The sequence below is a fragment of the Cricetulus griseus genome (assembly GCF_003668045.3).
Source record: "Cricetulus griseus strain 17A/GY chromosome 1 unlocalized genomic scaffold, alternate assembly CriGri-PICRH-1.0 chr1_0, whole genome shotgun sequence".
Taxonomy (NCBI): Eukaryota; Metazoa; Chordata; class Mammalia; order Rodentia; family Cricetidae; genus Cricetulus; species Cricetulus griseus.
The window spans coordinates 143,283,808-143,300,630 of record NW_023276806.1 but is presented as its reverse complement, the minus strand read 5'-3'; the positions used below and the strand labels follow the sequence as shown (position 1 = coordinate 143,300,630).

At 37.0% G+C, this 16,823-nt stretch overlaps 1 protein-coding gene across 5 annotated transcripts in view; it reads left to right on the top strand.

Moving 5' to 3' along the window:
* The window catches only part of Kcnc2 (potassium voltage-gated channel subfamily C member 2), a 180,175-nt gene extending 165,188 nt beyond the window's left edge, over positions 1–14,987 (top strand). Inside the window, exons 2-4 of one of the 5 annotated variants that reach the window (XM_035451537.1) lie at positions 6,796–7,723; positions 9,644–9,808; positions 14,926–14,987. In XM_035451537.1, the coding sequence (XP_035307428.1) occupies positions 6,796–7,723; positions 9,644–9,808; positions 14,926–14,987 (1,155 nt within the window). Of the gene's footprint in view, positions 1–6,795; positions 7,724–9,643; positions 9,809–12,932; positions 13,061–14,068; positions 14,206–14,925 lie in introns of those variants that run through there. The other 4 variants (XM_035451535.1, XM_035451536.1, XM_035451539.1 and 1 more) reach the window with 4 other exon arrangements.
* The last annotated feature ends 1,836 nt before the right edge of the window (positions 14,988–16,823 follow it).

The following is a 16,823-nucleotide window of genomic DNA, read 5'->3' as shown; positions in this document are numbered from 1 at the left end:
CTCCCTCAGATGCATTCTGTTAATAGGATGGATGGAAGATACTGCTGGCAACATTTGTGGGAAAAAAATGAACCACTTTGATTGGCTTCTGTTGTAAATTTAACAATTTCCTTCAATTATTGTATTGTTTAATTTCTGTTAGTTCTTTTAAATGAACATTTCAATCCCCAAAGAGATATAATTACACCTTATTTTTTCTCATTTATTTATCATCTCACTAATTTTTCTGGTATTTTCTTCTCTACTGATCATGTAGGCACCAGTGACCATTCTAGAAGTCAGATATTAAAAAAAGGAAATGACATAACTCAACTCATAATGACTACCCACTTCGGTAAAAGAGAAAACCAGTTTATCTCCTCCCAAATTTCTCTGCTTTTAATTTGTTTTTCTTCATATTCATTCTAACTTCACATCTGACCATTTCAGCCCCATGCAGTGAGCCAGAAAAGAAGACATTTCCTGTACCCAAAGAGCTTAAAGTAAAGTTCAGATAAATCACATCAAGTTGTGACTAATGCAGCCAGTGTTTGCCTCTGGGTGATTGCAAACTTCAAAGCTCCTAGTATCACCCAGTCGTTTGATATGTAAACTAAACTCCTAATAAACCAAGCTTCTCTTTATCCCACAGGAGATAGCATACTTGTTAAAAACCTCTTAAGATTTTCACTGATGTCAACCTTCTGATAACTTTCATCCTCCCTGAGTGCTCTGCTCTGGGTTTAAACCTCTCTGGCTATCTTGTCTCACAGATAAGATTCCCTCCCTCATTTTGTCTTCACATGGTCCAATGCCTTCATGATTTAAAGCAAAACTAACAGATTTTGATTGAGTGGTAAGCAGAGGTCTTGTTATTTTAAGCTGTGATAGTGTCCTTGCCTGTCCAGAATTCTGCTGGTGAGCCTGTGCAGGTGTTTGCTTGATTCACATTACCAACTCTGTCTTCCCCTTACGGAGTTCACCTTTCCCCCTTCTCAAACATCATCTTCTACAGTCTCAAGCATCCTCTACTCTCAAGGAGTCAGAAGACACTCCAGCTCCTCTCCTGTCATATAGCACATTTGTGTTCTTCATTACAAGTCTCTCATTGTAGTTTATGCCTGGTCTTTAACTTTTAAACAATTTAAAAAGTTGTTTATCTTTCTGATTTTATGTAAACATAACAATTATCTACTTCTGAAATACCTGTCTCTTTTTTAGATGCTAAAGCTTATTCATATTTGTTTATCTTTTTATTTTTATTGAAATAGATTCTTTCATATATGACCTACATACTGACTATCACAAGTCCCTATCTCTCCACATCTCCTAGATCCCACTTCCCTTCTCACCCAGTCCATACCCTTCTTTTTCCTCCTCAGAGAAGAGCAGGGCTCCAAGAATATAGCCAAATGGAACAAAACAAGATACAGTAAAATGAAGCAATAGCCCTTATATTGAGGCTGGACAAGGCAACCAATAGGAGGAAGAGTCTCAAGAGCAGGCAAAAGAGTCAGAGATACATCCACTCCAACTGTTAGGAGTCCCACAAGAACACCAAGCTAACAGCCATAACATATACACAGAGGACCTGGTACAGACCCCTACAGGCCCAGTGCTTGCCACTTCTGTCTCTAAGCCCTTGTGAGCATTGCTTAGTTGATTTGGTGGGCCATGTTCTCCTAATGTCCTTCATCCCCTCTGACCCCTACAGTAGTCCTCTTCTCTTCCATGGGGTCTCCTGATCTCTGAGGGGAGGCACCCAAAGGAGACTTCTACTTCAATCTCTCTCTCTCTTTCTCTCATAATGTCTAGCTGTTAGTTTCTGCACCAATGACAACCAAACAAGGCCCTGATCTGTGAGTATAACAGAATTATAATTGGGAATCATTGTTTCACAATGTTAGTAATACTATACTTCATCAGATTTATAAAGTACCTAAAAGTGAAAGCTACTCATAGCTAAAACACAGCAATAAAAATGATACAAAATACAAAACCATGGTGTGGTCCAACTGTGGAGTCCTAAGCCAAAGACACAATTGTGAGGGCCCCAAAAGAAGCACTCCCACAAAAGTCAAACAGAACAAGATTTTGTGAAAACTAAGCTAGGTACTCTAAACAGGATGACAGTTTGGGGAGTTGAGGAAATTAACAGTCTTGTGTTGGTATTTATGAGCTTTTCAAATAAGTATCAAGAGAAACAAGAGTGAGGGTGGCAAGAAGTATGTATATTGAAACCTCAGGATTGGTCATGCGGGTCTTATTAGGAGAAAAGAAAGTTGATGCAGTTGATGTACTGACTTCAATTCATCACAAGATTCTTGTAGGCTAAACCATTTGTTCCTGGAATCCAAGGTGACTGCAGAGGAGAATGACTCACATGGAAAGAGACAGTGATGCCAAACTCATTTTTTTTTTCTTGTTATTCCTCAGATATCTGCAGATGCTTTTGGCAGGAGCATCTTCTAAGTTTTCATTATAGTTCTTTAATTTTTAAGCCTGTATATTTACTTCATGTGTATGGGTGTTTTGGAAGCATATCTGTCTACGTACCACTTGCATGTAGTGTTCCTAGAAGCCAGAAAAGGGTGTTAGATCTGACAGATGATTGTGAGCTGCCATATAGGTGCTGGGAACCAAACCCAGGTCCTCTAGGAGAACATCCTGTGCTCTTAATTGCTGAGCCATCTCTCCAGCCCCCTTGTTATTGTTTTTTAAAATAATGATGACACAAATATTGGTAGCTCCATGCAGCAAATGGCTTACAGAAACAGCTGCTGGTCTCCAAAGCTTTGTGTTTTAAACTTGTTTGCATGCCTAGGTTGTTCAGATGGCTCATTTGCTGAAAACTAGTTTTGGGAAAAAAAAAAAAAAACCCAAAACAACAGAATTACATCAAAGAAGACCTAATGGCCAGACATGCTTCTGTCGAGCTGGTAAATGTTTCTTACTAGTAAGCCTCTGGGGAGTTATATTAAGAGTAGTGATGGATGTTTACAAGTTGAAAACCATTCCAACTCATTAGATAACTTGTTTTATCTGTTTTCTGAAAAAACACACAAGATATTGGATTTTAATTTTTATTATGCATATTAATCACCCAGGAAGCTTGTTAAATGCATGTTGCCTCTCCCTGCAGAAGAAAGTCTGGTGGTGGACAGTCAGGAATTCATACTTTTGTACATTTTCCAGTGGACTTTGTTGAATGGAGCTTTGGTCTACCCTCTTCTCAGAATAGGGTGGATAACTTAAAATGTTTCTAAATACAGGGCTTCAACCCACATAAACACTGTATTCTGAAAGAGCATTTTGAGGCAATAATTGTATTTTATAGAAAGTTTACTAAAAATACATCTATGTTTTAAAGTAAAAAAAAACACTTTTGCATACACTTTCCGTTTCCATATTGTCTAAAGTTAGTATACTATTTTTCAAAAAGTAAATTATGTGGAATAACAAGCCCAAAGTAGCACTCTTAGTCATTAAGTGCCTCTAAAGCTATGGTTCTCAACCTCACTGGGGTCAGCTAAGACATTAGAAAACACAGATATTTACATTGCTATCCATAACCGTAGCAAAAACAGTTACAAAGTAGCAATGAAAATAATGTATGGTTGGGGGTCAGTACAACATGAGGAATTGTATTAAAAGGTCACAGCAATAGGGAGGTTGAGAACCACTGCTCTAAAGTCACTTTGTAGCCTTATTTTAAAACCCAGGTAATATTTGTGCTTAATAATATTTCCTCAGAGAAATGGAATAACTTGTACAAAGACAGTCTGTGTGCTAGATGGGGTTTATAAATAATAGTTTGTACACGGCTGGCAGATTTGGAAAACCTGCAGCTCTTGTGGTGTTGCAACCAACCATCAGTTGAGAAAAGAAATGAAAACAACTGCTGGCAGATGTAGCTCAGTAGCAGAATTCTTTCCTAAATGCATAATACCTGAAGATTTATCTCCACTACTGTAAAAACCAAGCTTGGTGGTGTAATCCTAAAATACTAGCATTTGGGGGTTCCAAGCAGGAGAACCTGGGGTTGATGATTGTCATCACCCACATAAAGAATTTGTGGGTATATTTCGTTTATGGTCTAATAAAGCTTGCCTGAAGATCAGAGTGCAAAGCTAGCCTGAGCCATAGAGGCCAGTCAGTGGTGGCACACACCTTTAATCCCAGCACTCGGGAGACACAGGCAGGTGGATCTCTGTGAGTTCAAGGCCACCCTGGGCTACTTGAGAGTGACTAAGTCTAAAAGAGAAACAGAGCTCACACCACTAATCCCAGCACTAGGGAGGTGGAGACAGAAGTGATATGGCTCGGTGGAGAGAGGAATATAAGACAAGAGAAGACAGGTTGGCATTGCAGTCTCAGGGAGTCTGAGCAGCAATGCAGTTGGGAGCAGTCTGAGGTTTGATAGATTGCCCCTTCAGTCTGAGCATTGGTAGACATAAGAACTCTCTAGTGGCTGGCTGATTTGCTTATCTGATCTTCAGCTTGAACCCCAATATCTGTCTCTGGGTTTTTATTATCCATCCTACAAGAATTCAAGGCTAGCCTGAGCTATGATGTCCTTTTTCAAAACAAACAACCATAGAATGATTTTTAAAAGCTTATATGGTTTTAAAACTCTTCCCTTTCTATGCAGCTGACAGCTGCTTATCCCTCATTTAAGTCTGTGGACAAAGGTTACAGGGACACTTCATCCCAAATACAGTCCATGCTTTATCTTATATATTTTTCCTTTACTGGTACTTTTAACGATAAAAGTACCAGCCTTTTTTTTTTTTTTTTTGACAAGCATCAATGCATATTCTAGAACTGTTTTTGTTGTTTGGATGTGGTAGGCACATTAGGACTGTCTGAAAGATAAAACTACTAGGACATCTGTTGTAACGGTGCCATTTAAGACTACGGAGTCAACTGAACGTTGGTAAAAGCAGGACATCAAACTGCAGCTTAACTGATAGATCATAGACTTTGCGCACTAAAGTATTATGCCTAATCTGAAATGCTGGAGACACAGTGGCCTTGAGAGGACTGTAGAGGAGGATGCGTGGAGAAGAATAGAGCCATATGTGTAAGGCCTTAATAACAAAAGTTTTCAAATTTAATTAGAAACAAATACAGATTTCAAATCTAGAGTTAAAATAAGGATGCAGTTCCAAAATCAATTACCAATCACAGATAACCACAGCATATCATCATTTAGTGTATGGAAAGTTGTAGCGATACTTAGCCTTACAACAACTGACTGAACAGCACTGTGTATTTATTTGTACATGAAATGAAAAAGTAAAATGAAAAAGTGTCTGGAATCCTCCTGTAAAACTGAACAGTTGGACTATAATGCCAAAACCAAGGGTGCATGGAAGATGTGCATGAGGAACAGGTCAAAGCTGTGGAAATGACAGTTGTTCAATGTCATATGACAGATGTGCTCAGACTACATAGGGAGGCCTTTTATTTGGACTGATTATCTAAGGCAGGCACAGTAATGGTTAGGTATTTTGTGATATCCCAATGAGCTGATTGAATTAAACAGAGGGGATGGAGGTATTTTCTTGAGACACAGCTCAGCCCTTCTCAGTGGCAGTCATGCTTGAAGAGCAGCCGTCAGGGAACAGATTGGGTATTGGAAATACTCCCATTATTTCCAACTAAGAGACTCCTTCTGCTTGACTACAGTTTCCTTCTCTTGGTGATTCGTCTGTTTATTAGAGGAATAGCTTGCTCAATCAGCAAGTGTAGCTTTTGAGACATTACAAGAGAACCTTCATTCCAACATCCACATTCTAAATATTGAGATCTGTAGTATTAAGAATGGCATGACCCTGGTCTAAGGAAAGGGTTTCAACAGTTTGTTTCCTTCTTTTAGGAATTTGATGATTTAAATGCATGGAAGCTGTGGCTGAATTTGCCAGGTTATTGTCTGAACCTATCACTTTATATCAACTGACTTAGAATAAAGGGATGTATCCCTCCTGAGCTGGTATTCCTGAATTGTAAAATAGGGATAATGGTAGTGTCAACATGTAGATCAATGTGAATAAGTTCAACCATGTGTGGCCCTAGCCAGAACTATGTAGCTGGGAGTTCTTAGGATTAATCTTTATTTGTGGGTGCATATATTTTCATATATCATTGACTAAACAAGTAGAATCATTAATTTTGAAAAACTATCTTTATAACATATCACTCCGCCATTTTCAAGTTCTTTTACGAAGATATGTATATTTTAATTGTCTCCATAACTCAGTTTCTCTTCATTACTTCTTGCTGGCTGAGTTTGCCCTCCTTTCAGATTTACTTAGTTTGGAAGTCTCTACCTTCAGGGTGCCATTGTACTCTGCAAGTATTCTTTCATGTTCACATTACATGATATCCAAAACATTTATAGAAATTGGCAGCTACATTTGTGTGGCTACTGGATTTCCCCTAGTGTAATCTGCTTTATATGTGCAGTTATAAACTGTGTTTTAAATTTTTTAGGTCATAAGCAATTGTCAAGATTGGAGCTACTGTCATAATTTTGTTTTCCTTTTCTAGACTGTTGTCATTGAAATTTGTTCTGAGATAATTTTTGTGGTTTCTTCACAGTTTTGCCCCTTTCACTCAACGTAGAGCAAAACTTTGTCTATATGTGAGCAAAGACACAGGTCCAGCCTGGTTAGTTTTTGAGAATCATCGCAAGTAACATCCCGGAATACCCTGTTATCCCTTTTGGTGGACAGTGATCAGTGCCTTTTGGATTCAGATATATGTCTATGATGGTTCAGGTCACTCTCTATTTCTGTTTCTTTCTTTCTGCAGTTTATTGCTTTTGCTTCTTTATTCTTCATCTTGGTTTCCATCACAACCTTTTGCCTGGAGACACATGAAGCTTTCAATATTGTTAAAAACAAGACAGAGCCAGTCATCAATGGCACAAGTGCTGTTCTCCAGTATGAAATCGAAACGGATCCTGCCTTGACGTATGTAGAAGGAGTGTGTGTGGTATGGTTTACTTTTGAATTTTTAGTCCGTATCATTTTTTCACCCAATAAACTTGAGTTCGTCAAAAATCTCTTGAACATCATTGACTTTGTGGCCATCCTCCCCTTCTACTTGGAGGTAGGACTCAGTGGTCTCTCCTCCAAAGCTGCTAAGGACGTGCTTGGCTTCCTCAGGGTGGTTAGGTTTGTGAGGATCCTGAGAATCTTCAAGCTCACTCGCCATTTTGTAGGTCTGAGGGTGCTTGGACATACTCTTCGTGCAAGTACCAATGAATTTTTGCTTCTGATCATCTTCCTGGCTCTAGGAGTTTTGATATTTGCTACAATGATCTACTATGCTGAAAGAGTGGGAGCTCAGCCTAATGACCCTTCAGCTAGTGAGCACACACAGTTCAAAAACATCCCCATTGGTTTTTGGTGGGCTGTGGTGACCATGACTACCTTAGGCTACGGGGACATGTACCCGCAAACATGGTCAGGGATGTTGGTGGGGGCCTTGTGTGCTCTTGCTGGAGTGCTGACAATAGCCATGCCCGTGCCTGTCATTGTCAACAATTTTGGAATGTACTACTCCTTGGCAATGGCGAAGCAGAAACTTCCAAGAAAAAGAAAGAAACACATCCCTCCTGCCCCTTTGGCAAGCTCACCTACGTTTTGCAAGACAGAGTTAAATATGGCTTGCAACAGTACCCAGAGTGACACATGTCTGGGCAAAGAAAACAGGCTTCTGGAACATAACAGATCAGGTAAGGCACGATTTCAAACATGTACCATGGAAGATGTTATAGACCATTGTATCCTATAGGTAGAAGTAAGTTGTGCTTACTTGCAGTTTTACCTGCTCAGAATATGTGTGTTTGTGTGAGACTTGCTGATAAAGAGACTGTAGCATCTCTGCATGTAGATCTGCATAGCAGGTCGGTGGGGTTTTCTAAAATTGGTGGGAATGACCTCTGCTGATGGTGCCAATATTTTCTTTTGCCTATTTGTTGCTTCTGTGCCAATGTTTCTTTGTTTCTCTGCATGATGTGATGGTATGGTCTTAACCATTTTCCACTCTTCATTCTCAAAATGTTCACCTCCATATCATTTGGCTTGGTGTGTTTGTCTCAGTTTTACCTCTGCCACATGGTACTCTGCATCTCAACCTAATTCATGAGAAACAGCTACTTAAGGGGAATGGATGCCTGCACATCAAAGGCCTAGACACTCAAGAGGTGATATGGAAGACAGATATTTTAATAAGAAAGCTCATTATTAGTAATATTCTAGATTGACTTAAATTTCCATTGTTTTAAAATTAGGCAGTATAATGCAACTGAATACTTTTAAAGATACAAAGTTATATATAATGCAAATAAAGTAAACACCTACTATTTTTCATAGCACAGACAATCTGTCATGGTAACCAATGACAAATTCCATCTCTTTCTCCAATCATTTCTAATTGCATTGTGCCTTGGTCTTTGTTCTCTTGTAGAACTGAATTTTGAATATTTTACTGCTTGGCATTTGCTGGAATCCTGCTCTCTGTATGCTATACATAACCTACAGTTGATTGATTGTAACTTGAGAGTCAGTCTGTCCAAGCCAAGGCAGAGGGAGTTCTTGCTTGTCTATTATGTCCTAGTAACAAATAATATTTTTCAGATTAACAACTTAATAGCTTCCTTTGAAATTTAAAGTAAATATACAGCACTCTTTTAGATAGACTTTAACTATTTCTTATATGAAAAAAAATGGACTTGTGATGATCTCATGTCTCATTTAGAAATAAGGACCATCTTGACTTCTGAAAATTTTTATTAGGTAAACAGAAAACTCAAAGATGTGTGACCAGAGATGAACTGCTGTTCAAAATTTTCATTGGCAGTCCTTATATGCATTTTGGAATTCATCTACAAATACCATCATCACATACCTTACAACTATTAAGAATATCTACCTGAAAGGGAAAACTTAGCTAAGGTTATTATTCATTACATTGCTCTCAGTGTATTTACGCAGAAGCCTTAAGAAAGGCACAGGCAAAGAGGACACATCTTAATCTCTGCTTAGCATTGTAATGTTAAGCTAGTGTACAGGCAGATACAGATGTATAGAAAGCCCTTGGCAAGCATGCAGAAGTATACATCACTTTCATGGACATGGGAGATGTTCATGTACGATTTGCTTAAGATGATTTTGTGTCTTCAAAGTGGGATGATAGTTCTTGTGCTTTGGGATGATTTTAATTAAGATTTTTTGGGGGGGATTTAATTTCAGAAAGGTAGGGAAAGCATGAAGAACTGCAAGACCAGTACTTCTTGAGAGGTTTTCCTTAAAGATACTATACTCTTAGCCATCTCCATTCATAGTATCTGAATAACATGTAAAAAGTTATATGGTAAATTTGTATTAATTCATTACTGCATTTATTTTGAGTTCATACCACCTGTGTGAAAGCTAATTATTCATGAGATTGATTCAGGGAACACTTCTCCCCTTTTTGATACATTTCCATTTTACTCTGTGTAATTTTTTTCTTTATTGTGGCGAATACTGTGATGTGATTACTGTGTTTTGTATATTGAGTGACTGGCCTACAGGTATCTGTTGTAAACTCTCTGTACTGTCTCATTTCCTCATCCATCACTGTCTGTCAATGGGCATGGTGCTGTGACCAGTGTTATCAGGTGACGACAGTACAGGAAGTGAGCCGCCATTATCACCTCCAGAAAGACTCCCCATCAGACGCTCTAGTACCAGAGACAAAAACAGAAGAGGGGAAACGTGTTTCCTATTGACAACAGGTGATTACACGTGCACTTCTGATGGAGGGATCAGGAAAGGTAGGCATGCATTTAATCAAATCATAGTAGGTAACTTTGCCAATAAGTAACAGTGATGTAAATACTCATTCGTCATTTTCTGGGGAACGCTGCATGTAGTATTATTCTTTTAGTCTTTCATTCACATCTTTCATCATTAAGCACTTTATAATACCCATTATGACAGACTACTTAATTGCTACATGTAAAAGGCATCCTCCTTTATTCTTTATACTTTCATCATCCTTACATTTACCATTTGTCTATGGGTAGATTTTTAACAGAACAGGTAAACATCATTAAGTCAGTCATTAATTATTTTAGCACAATGCTTTTAGCAGTCTTTAAAAGTTATCTTTTGTTTTAAAACAATACTCACGAAATGGCTCTGTAACTATATTTGTTAAGCAATTGATGGCCATTAAACAATTCATCAGGCATATTCATTTTCAAATGGAAGAACTACATACCCTTTAAATATCTTTCCTAATAACTACCCAGGTAGCTAATACCAGTAGCTTCCTTGATTGTCTCTATGAGCAAGATCCTCTGCTCTGCCATGTGCATTTTTTTAAAATCACTTGAAAGGTTACTTGTGTGATTAAAAATACACACGTTTTACTGTAGGCCCAATAAAATAATTTTAAATCCATTAATATTTTTCAGTAGATACTAAACAGTACTTAACATGTAGGAGATGATAAATACTTGTTGATGAAATTAAAATGTTGAGCAAGTGTCTGTTAAAAAACAGGTAAACATCTGTAATGATTTATTAGCCTCATTGGCTAAATCTGAACAGAAACTTCCATATTTTGTTACACTGTATTCTGTAACTGATGTCCATATTTGTCATGCAAAGTTGTTTTTCTAATTCTTCAATGTTTTAAACTTATAATGTGTATTTTGTGATGTCTTCCTTAAAAAGTACCTCATAACTCATACTTTCATTTCATTTACATTTTATTTCTTCTGGGCTTCGATGTTTTGGAACACTGAAAACAAAGATAGAGGACTCTTCACTGTATTTTCATTTTTTTTGCTGAGTAATGTTTCAAATAATTCTTCATCCCAATCATTTCCATCATTTCCATGTGTTCATTGAGCAAAAATATGTTGCAGACCTCTGAATGGTTTTATTATTTTACATTTATATATGTGCTAGAACGTTTAAATGTTTTATGAGAATAGCTAAAATCTCATAGTATTTGAGCAAAATATATGTGCATACATTAGATAGTAATATCTTGTGTTGAAAAACACTTTTCTAAGGGCAAATATAACTTGACAAGCTTTATCTTTGTATACATGCATGTACATATGTGTAAACACATCTATATGCATGAGATTAAACATATATTCATTTTTATACAACTTTCATTAAAGTATTATATGCATGCTTATACAAAGCTAATGTGTTTGAAGATCTTGATACAAATTTTCTTCCATGTGAAATAATATTTTCTAGTTCTGTTAAGAAATGCCCAAGAAAAGCTTTGGACCTATAAGATAGTATGTTAATATAAAATTTTATGAACAAAGTGATTAATAAAATATTTATTTTGCATGGAAACACATATGCAGTTTTATTTCAAAAGTGAAAATTTTATTTTTCAATGAGGATTTTTTTTGTAGACCAGTTAGCCCACATGAGCTTGTGTTTCATCATTCCTTACCATACCAACTCCTTGTTCATTTCTTTCATAGCCATATGTTTTTTCTACGTGGGCATTGTTTCTGCAAACAATCATGTTGACTTTTGTCTTTTATTGTCACACCTACCAGAAAGCCATCCATTGACCTTCCTCTTTCCTTTACATAGCATATAGAGTTCTTTTATTCTACCCAAATATTTACTTCCCATCGGATCTACTCACTTTTCCAGATGATTTTTCTATTAATTTTATTTCAAAGTTCAAAAACTTCTCCCTTTATAAAATTTTAAAAAGTTAACACTGATATATAAACACACACAAACACACACACACACACACACACACACACACACACACACACACACACATCTGTGTTGACATTACCCCAACTGAACACATGCTTCTAGGAGTTGAATAAAATGCAAGTTCCATATTTCGATGTTGGTTCTAAGTAGGTTTACTATTGTTTATTTTAATGAGTAACTTAGATTTTATTCTTGTCATTATCAATATTTTCAGCCACTCCAGGAAAAGCTTAATTAAGCAGAAAATGTATCAGACTTTCTAATCAGAAATATTTAGAGTAGGTAAAACTAAAGATATATAAAGAACATCTAATTTTACTAATTAAACACTTGTTGCTTTTTCAAATGATATTAAATTACTGATATTAAAAATAAAAGAATCTGTAAACAAACTAAGAAATATTTACTTTGAAATATATAATTTAGAAGAACAATTAACATTTAGAATAGCAATTAAGATTCATCTATCAATGGGTGATTAAAATAATGTTATCTAACAGATCATTACATTCCTGAGAGTTGTATAAAGGGCTTGGGATATAAAGTACCCTTTTTGATGCATTTACACCAGTAATTTAACATTCATCAATGTTTCTAATCTAGTTTATATTTTTAGGTCACATAATCAACTTCTACTGCATAGGAAAAATCAGTTTCTCTGTAATTTTCAAAGTTATAATATCAGTCACTTTAGAGAAGAGCAGTAATAATGAAATTACCATGCACATGGTTTCTCTGTGAGGATAAATTACTTTCAATTAAAAAATGAAGGCATACTTTCATTAACTATCACATCATCAGGCAGCATGGAATGAAAACACACCCTCTTCAGTGTTTTGTTAAAAAGGATGCTAAAAAACAGGTAAATGTGTATTCAACAGAAAATATATTCCCCAAACCACTATTATAATTAATGGGTGGTGAAATGTCTATTTACAAAACCATTTAGAAGACATCAGTCTACTGGAAATCAATGTGCATGCATGTGGGTAGGGGGTGCTCATTACTCTCCTGTCCTGTTTATCCAGTGTTAGTCTGTTATAAGGCTGTTATGGAGTCTGTCTTGATGCATATTTGTCTTGGCCTCTCCTATGTCAGATTAATAGATGAATTACTTCATTCCCAATTAAAAGCAGTAGAGGCAGTTACAAAGGACTCTTTCTTTTCTCTTCATCTCACATTCAGCAAGCACACTAGAGCCCATGGAGAGCACTACCCAGTCTAGAGGAGACACAAGACAAGAAGCTCACTGGGATTGTGTGCATTTACTCAATTTTGGTTGCCCTACAGGAAGTTCATTTCCAGCCCTGTAACTGTTAAGTGGAACTGCCAAATGTTTCTTTCCAAAGCTGTGTGATAGGACTCCGTTTTCATTCAAATGTCTTGCTTTCAATTTCACATCACACTTTATATGAGATGCACCCCAAACTCATTCAACTGCCTCTAATACTCTACTGAAAATGCTACAACATGTGAATCCCTCCAAAGATCACAGGATGGGGTAACTGGCTGAATGGTTAAGAAAAAAAACAACCAAGCTAATATTCTTACAAAGCTGTTTTATTATTTAAGTACAAGGATATAACTAACAATAGATTAGTTGGAAAAATTTGGACTAAGATAAACTTTGCCTCAATTTCTAGAGCGTAAGGGAAAGAGATGAAGTGATCTGAGAACATCAAATTCAGATTTATTTCACTGAAATTATGACTCAGTTTACATTTCATTTGCTTCTTTTTTATTTAATTTTACTTTATTACCTAAGGGATTGGTAATATGATTTCCATCCTGAATCAGCTGGATAATGGCACCGTATGCCATTATTATATGAATCACCCTTTTAAACTTGTAAAACTCAAAGAATACATATGCTGGAAACAAAGTACACTTCAAGTTAAGCATGCTTCAATTGCTACTAATACTAAAATTCAAAATGAAAAATCGCTTATGTATTTTTAATTTTCAGAAACCCATCCTGAACTTTAAAAGTGTTGAGTCTGTAATCTTCTTTAAGTTGCTGTGCCTAAGTTTTAAACATTCTTGTAGTCTTTATGCCCAAATTACTTCAATGCTAACTATAATCTGGACACAAACATATTTTGGAATATTGTAGCTCTAACTTGTGATAGCTGATCTAATAGTTTCAGAATGCCAAATACAGTGAATTTCAGTTTTCAGGTGTATGGATTGTCTCAATATTGAATCCTCTGCAAATGTTTTGAACACAAAAATAGCACTTTTAATTACCCTGCATGGTATTGTTTGTCTCTGTCTATTTTCTGGTTGAATTCAACTGATGTCTGTGCATTTTTTCATAAAAGGATATGAAAAATCCCGAAGCTTAAACAACATAGCGGGCTTGGCAGGCAATGCTCTGAGGCTCTCTCCAGTAACATCACCCTACAACTCTCCTTGTCCTCTGAGGCGCTCTCGGTCTCCCATTCCATCTATCTTGTAAACCAAACTGCATCAATCGGCTAAATTATATCACTACAAGTACTGTTTACCCTGTAATGGGAATAATTAAATGTAGAGTTTCTCCAGGCTCCATTAATACAGTCTAAATCCTGCATGGTATTGCTATTGGAAGTCAGAAATGCTACTTGAGTAGCTAAAACATCTTATTCTGGCTTTGAAGATGATCTGAAGTAGTGCTACTACTCAGTATGAATTACCCCCAATTTCCTTTTGCAATACAGTGACCAATAGTGTCAGATATTGGCCAGTACACTAATGCATAATCATATCTTCAGGGAGATAATACTTAAATAGTGTGCTTCTAAATGCCAACCACTTCACTGGATCTTCATTTCTTGTGACTCCAAACCGTTCTGAAGATGTCTGGGATCCTATCTAGATTGCACACAACATGACTTTGGTCAGTTCATTTGCATGGACCATCTTGTCTGTATCACCTGAATACAATGTTGTAGAGTCCTGGGACTGGATGGCTCAGGATATGTGTTCTTGCTTCAAACCATCCTGCCAATGTGAAAGCACAGGTCGCCTGTTCTGCATGTTGAATTGTGGGGCGGGGAGGGTGCCCTTCACCTGGTATTTCCCCCCTATTTTTGATAGAAATATTTGTTTTAAATAGCTTAATTTCTTGATTGATTTATTTGTCTTGAAAAAATGCTGTATTGGTGTTCTGAATGTTTTTGGTTGTTTGTACACACAGATAACTGCAAAGAGGTTGTCATTACTGGTTACACGCAAGCCGAGGCCAGATCTCTTACTTAATGACTTGAGGAAGGCACAAAACATGAGAGAAAGGTAACTGTTAGTCAGGCTTGCATTGTTTAGCCAGGAATTGCTGCTTGGTAATAGAGCCATTTCTCCCGCTATAAGTCCTACAATTTGTCATTATTTTTAGAGGTAGAGTGCTAAATATTACCCAAAGGTCTCGTGGGTTTTTATTTATGATTTTGTGTGAACATCAGAGGTTACTGGTGTTCACTGGAGGATTGCTTGTTTGTTTGTTTTGTTTTGGACTAGCCTTAAAATTTGCATCAAAGGACTAACCAGACTTTTCAGGCCGTGTTTAATCAGGTGCTTTGTCCTATGTGTTGTTTCTGTCTGTCTGTCTGTCTTAGCTCCCTGTCTTAATTGCATATGACATCTGTCTCCATAGAGGGTAGACTTGCCCTGATAGGCTCTTTAAACTTAGTACTGATCTCCCTACCTCCTGCCCCCTGTCTTCTTTGCTACTTGGAGCAGCCTCTCTGCTTTGTATATACATTAATGATGCTCTGTAGACTACCTAAATTACTAGGCACTGTGAATCTTTTTGGATGAGCAGGACTGAAGCAGCAATCTCATCATAGTACTTGGTTGCCTACTGCAGTGTCGGTTTTTACTACCTAGCAACCAGCGTTCATCACTACATTCCAGCAAACATCCCTAGGGAGTCTTTTGCAGTCTGGAGGGAGGATAGTCTGTTTACACATCCCTACCAAATGCCATAGCAATAGTGTGTCTGATATTTTGGATATGTGAGGAAAGAAAAATGCCATAATATAATTGCAGTGTAGACAATACTACTTTTGATGCATTGATCCTTAAGATTGTTGATGAATTCTTAATCCTAGTGTTTATTTTTGATAGGAAGACAATTGTCACTTTTGCTACTGGCTAATGATGTGTGTTAGTCTTCATTCCCAAGCCATAGAGCATGAGCTGCATGTCAGAGGTCTTGTACAACAATGCATTTACCCAGACGTAGCTATCCGAGATTTAGAGATACTGTGATTCTTTTGATAACACCACTTATAGAATGCTATAACTACTCAGAGGTTTATGGTAAAGAATTAATATGCTGTCTGGTGCTGCTGTTATTGACTGCAGTGTTGTACAGAATTTATCATGGATTTTTGACTGCTGAAAAAGGGACAGTGAGATTTAGCCATACCAAGGATTGTACTGGAAACTTCTGCTACCGAATGTGCCCTGATGTGACCAGTTTATACTCAGAAGAGGTCCCACACCTTCGTGAGGCATTTAAAGCTTATAAAGGAACGGTGGCTGGAACTGAAATGGTGCTTGCCATGGAAATATTCTGCTTTTCGACTGACCAGCGTCCAGGAAACAACTGTAAATACCAACGTGTGCATGGGTCAGCCGCCCTGACAGTCTCATAGCACAGGAAGCCAAGTTTGTGATCAAAATCTATGAAGCTTCAAGTAATGCCCACGAGGCTCTGAACGGTTCCTCTCCAGCTCATGGTGGTTTTGCTGAGAATTACAGAAGGCAGTGAATCTGATGTAGTATAGGTTTGTTTTCATTTCTCTTATTTGTACATTACTTGTTGGATACACAAACACTGACTGCCTCATTTTCTTGCGAACCACTTATATATCAGCTTGTCAACTGTGTTGTAGACTTTTAGTGTCTCCATATAAAATCAAACTCATTTTTAGCCATGTATTCATTTAGTTCTGGAAAAGTGTTACTATCTAAAAGAAATTCACCAACAGTATTCATAGTTTAAGTCTTTTGTCATTGTTACCTCAATTATAAATATTAAAAATATAAATTCTGGCAATGAGAATATTTTTTTATTAAATGATCAAGGAAAAT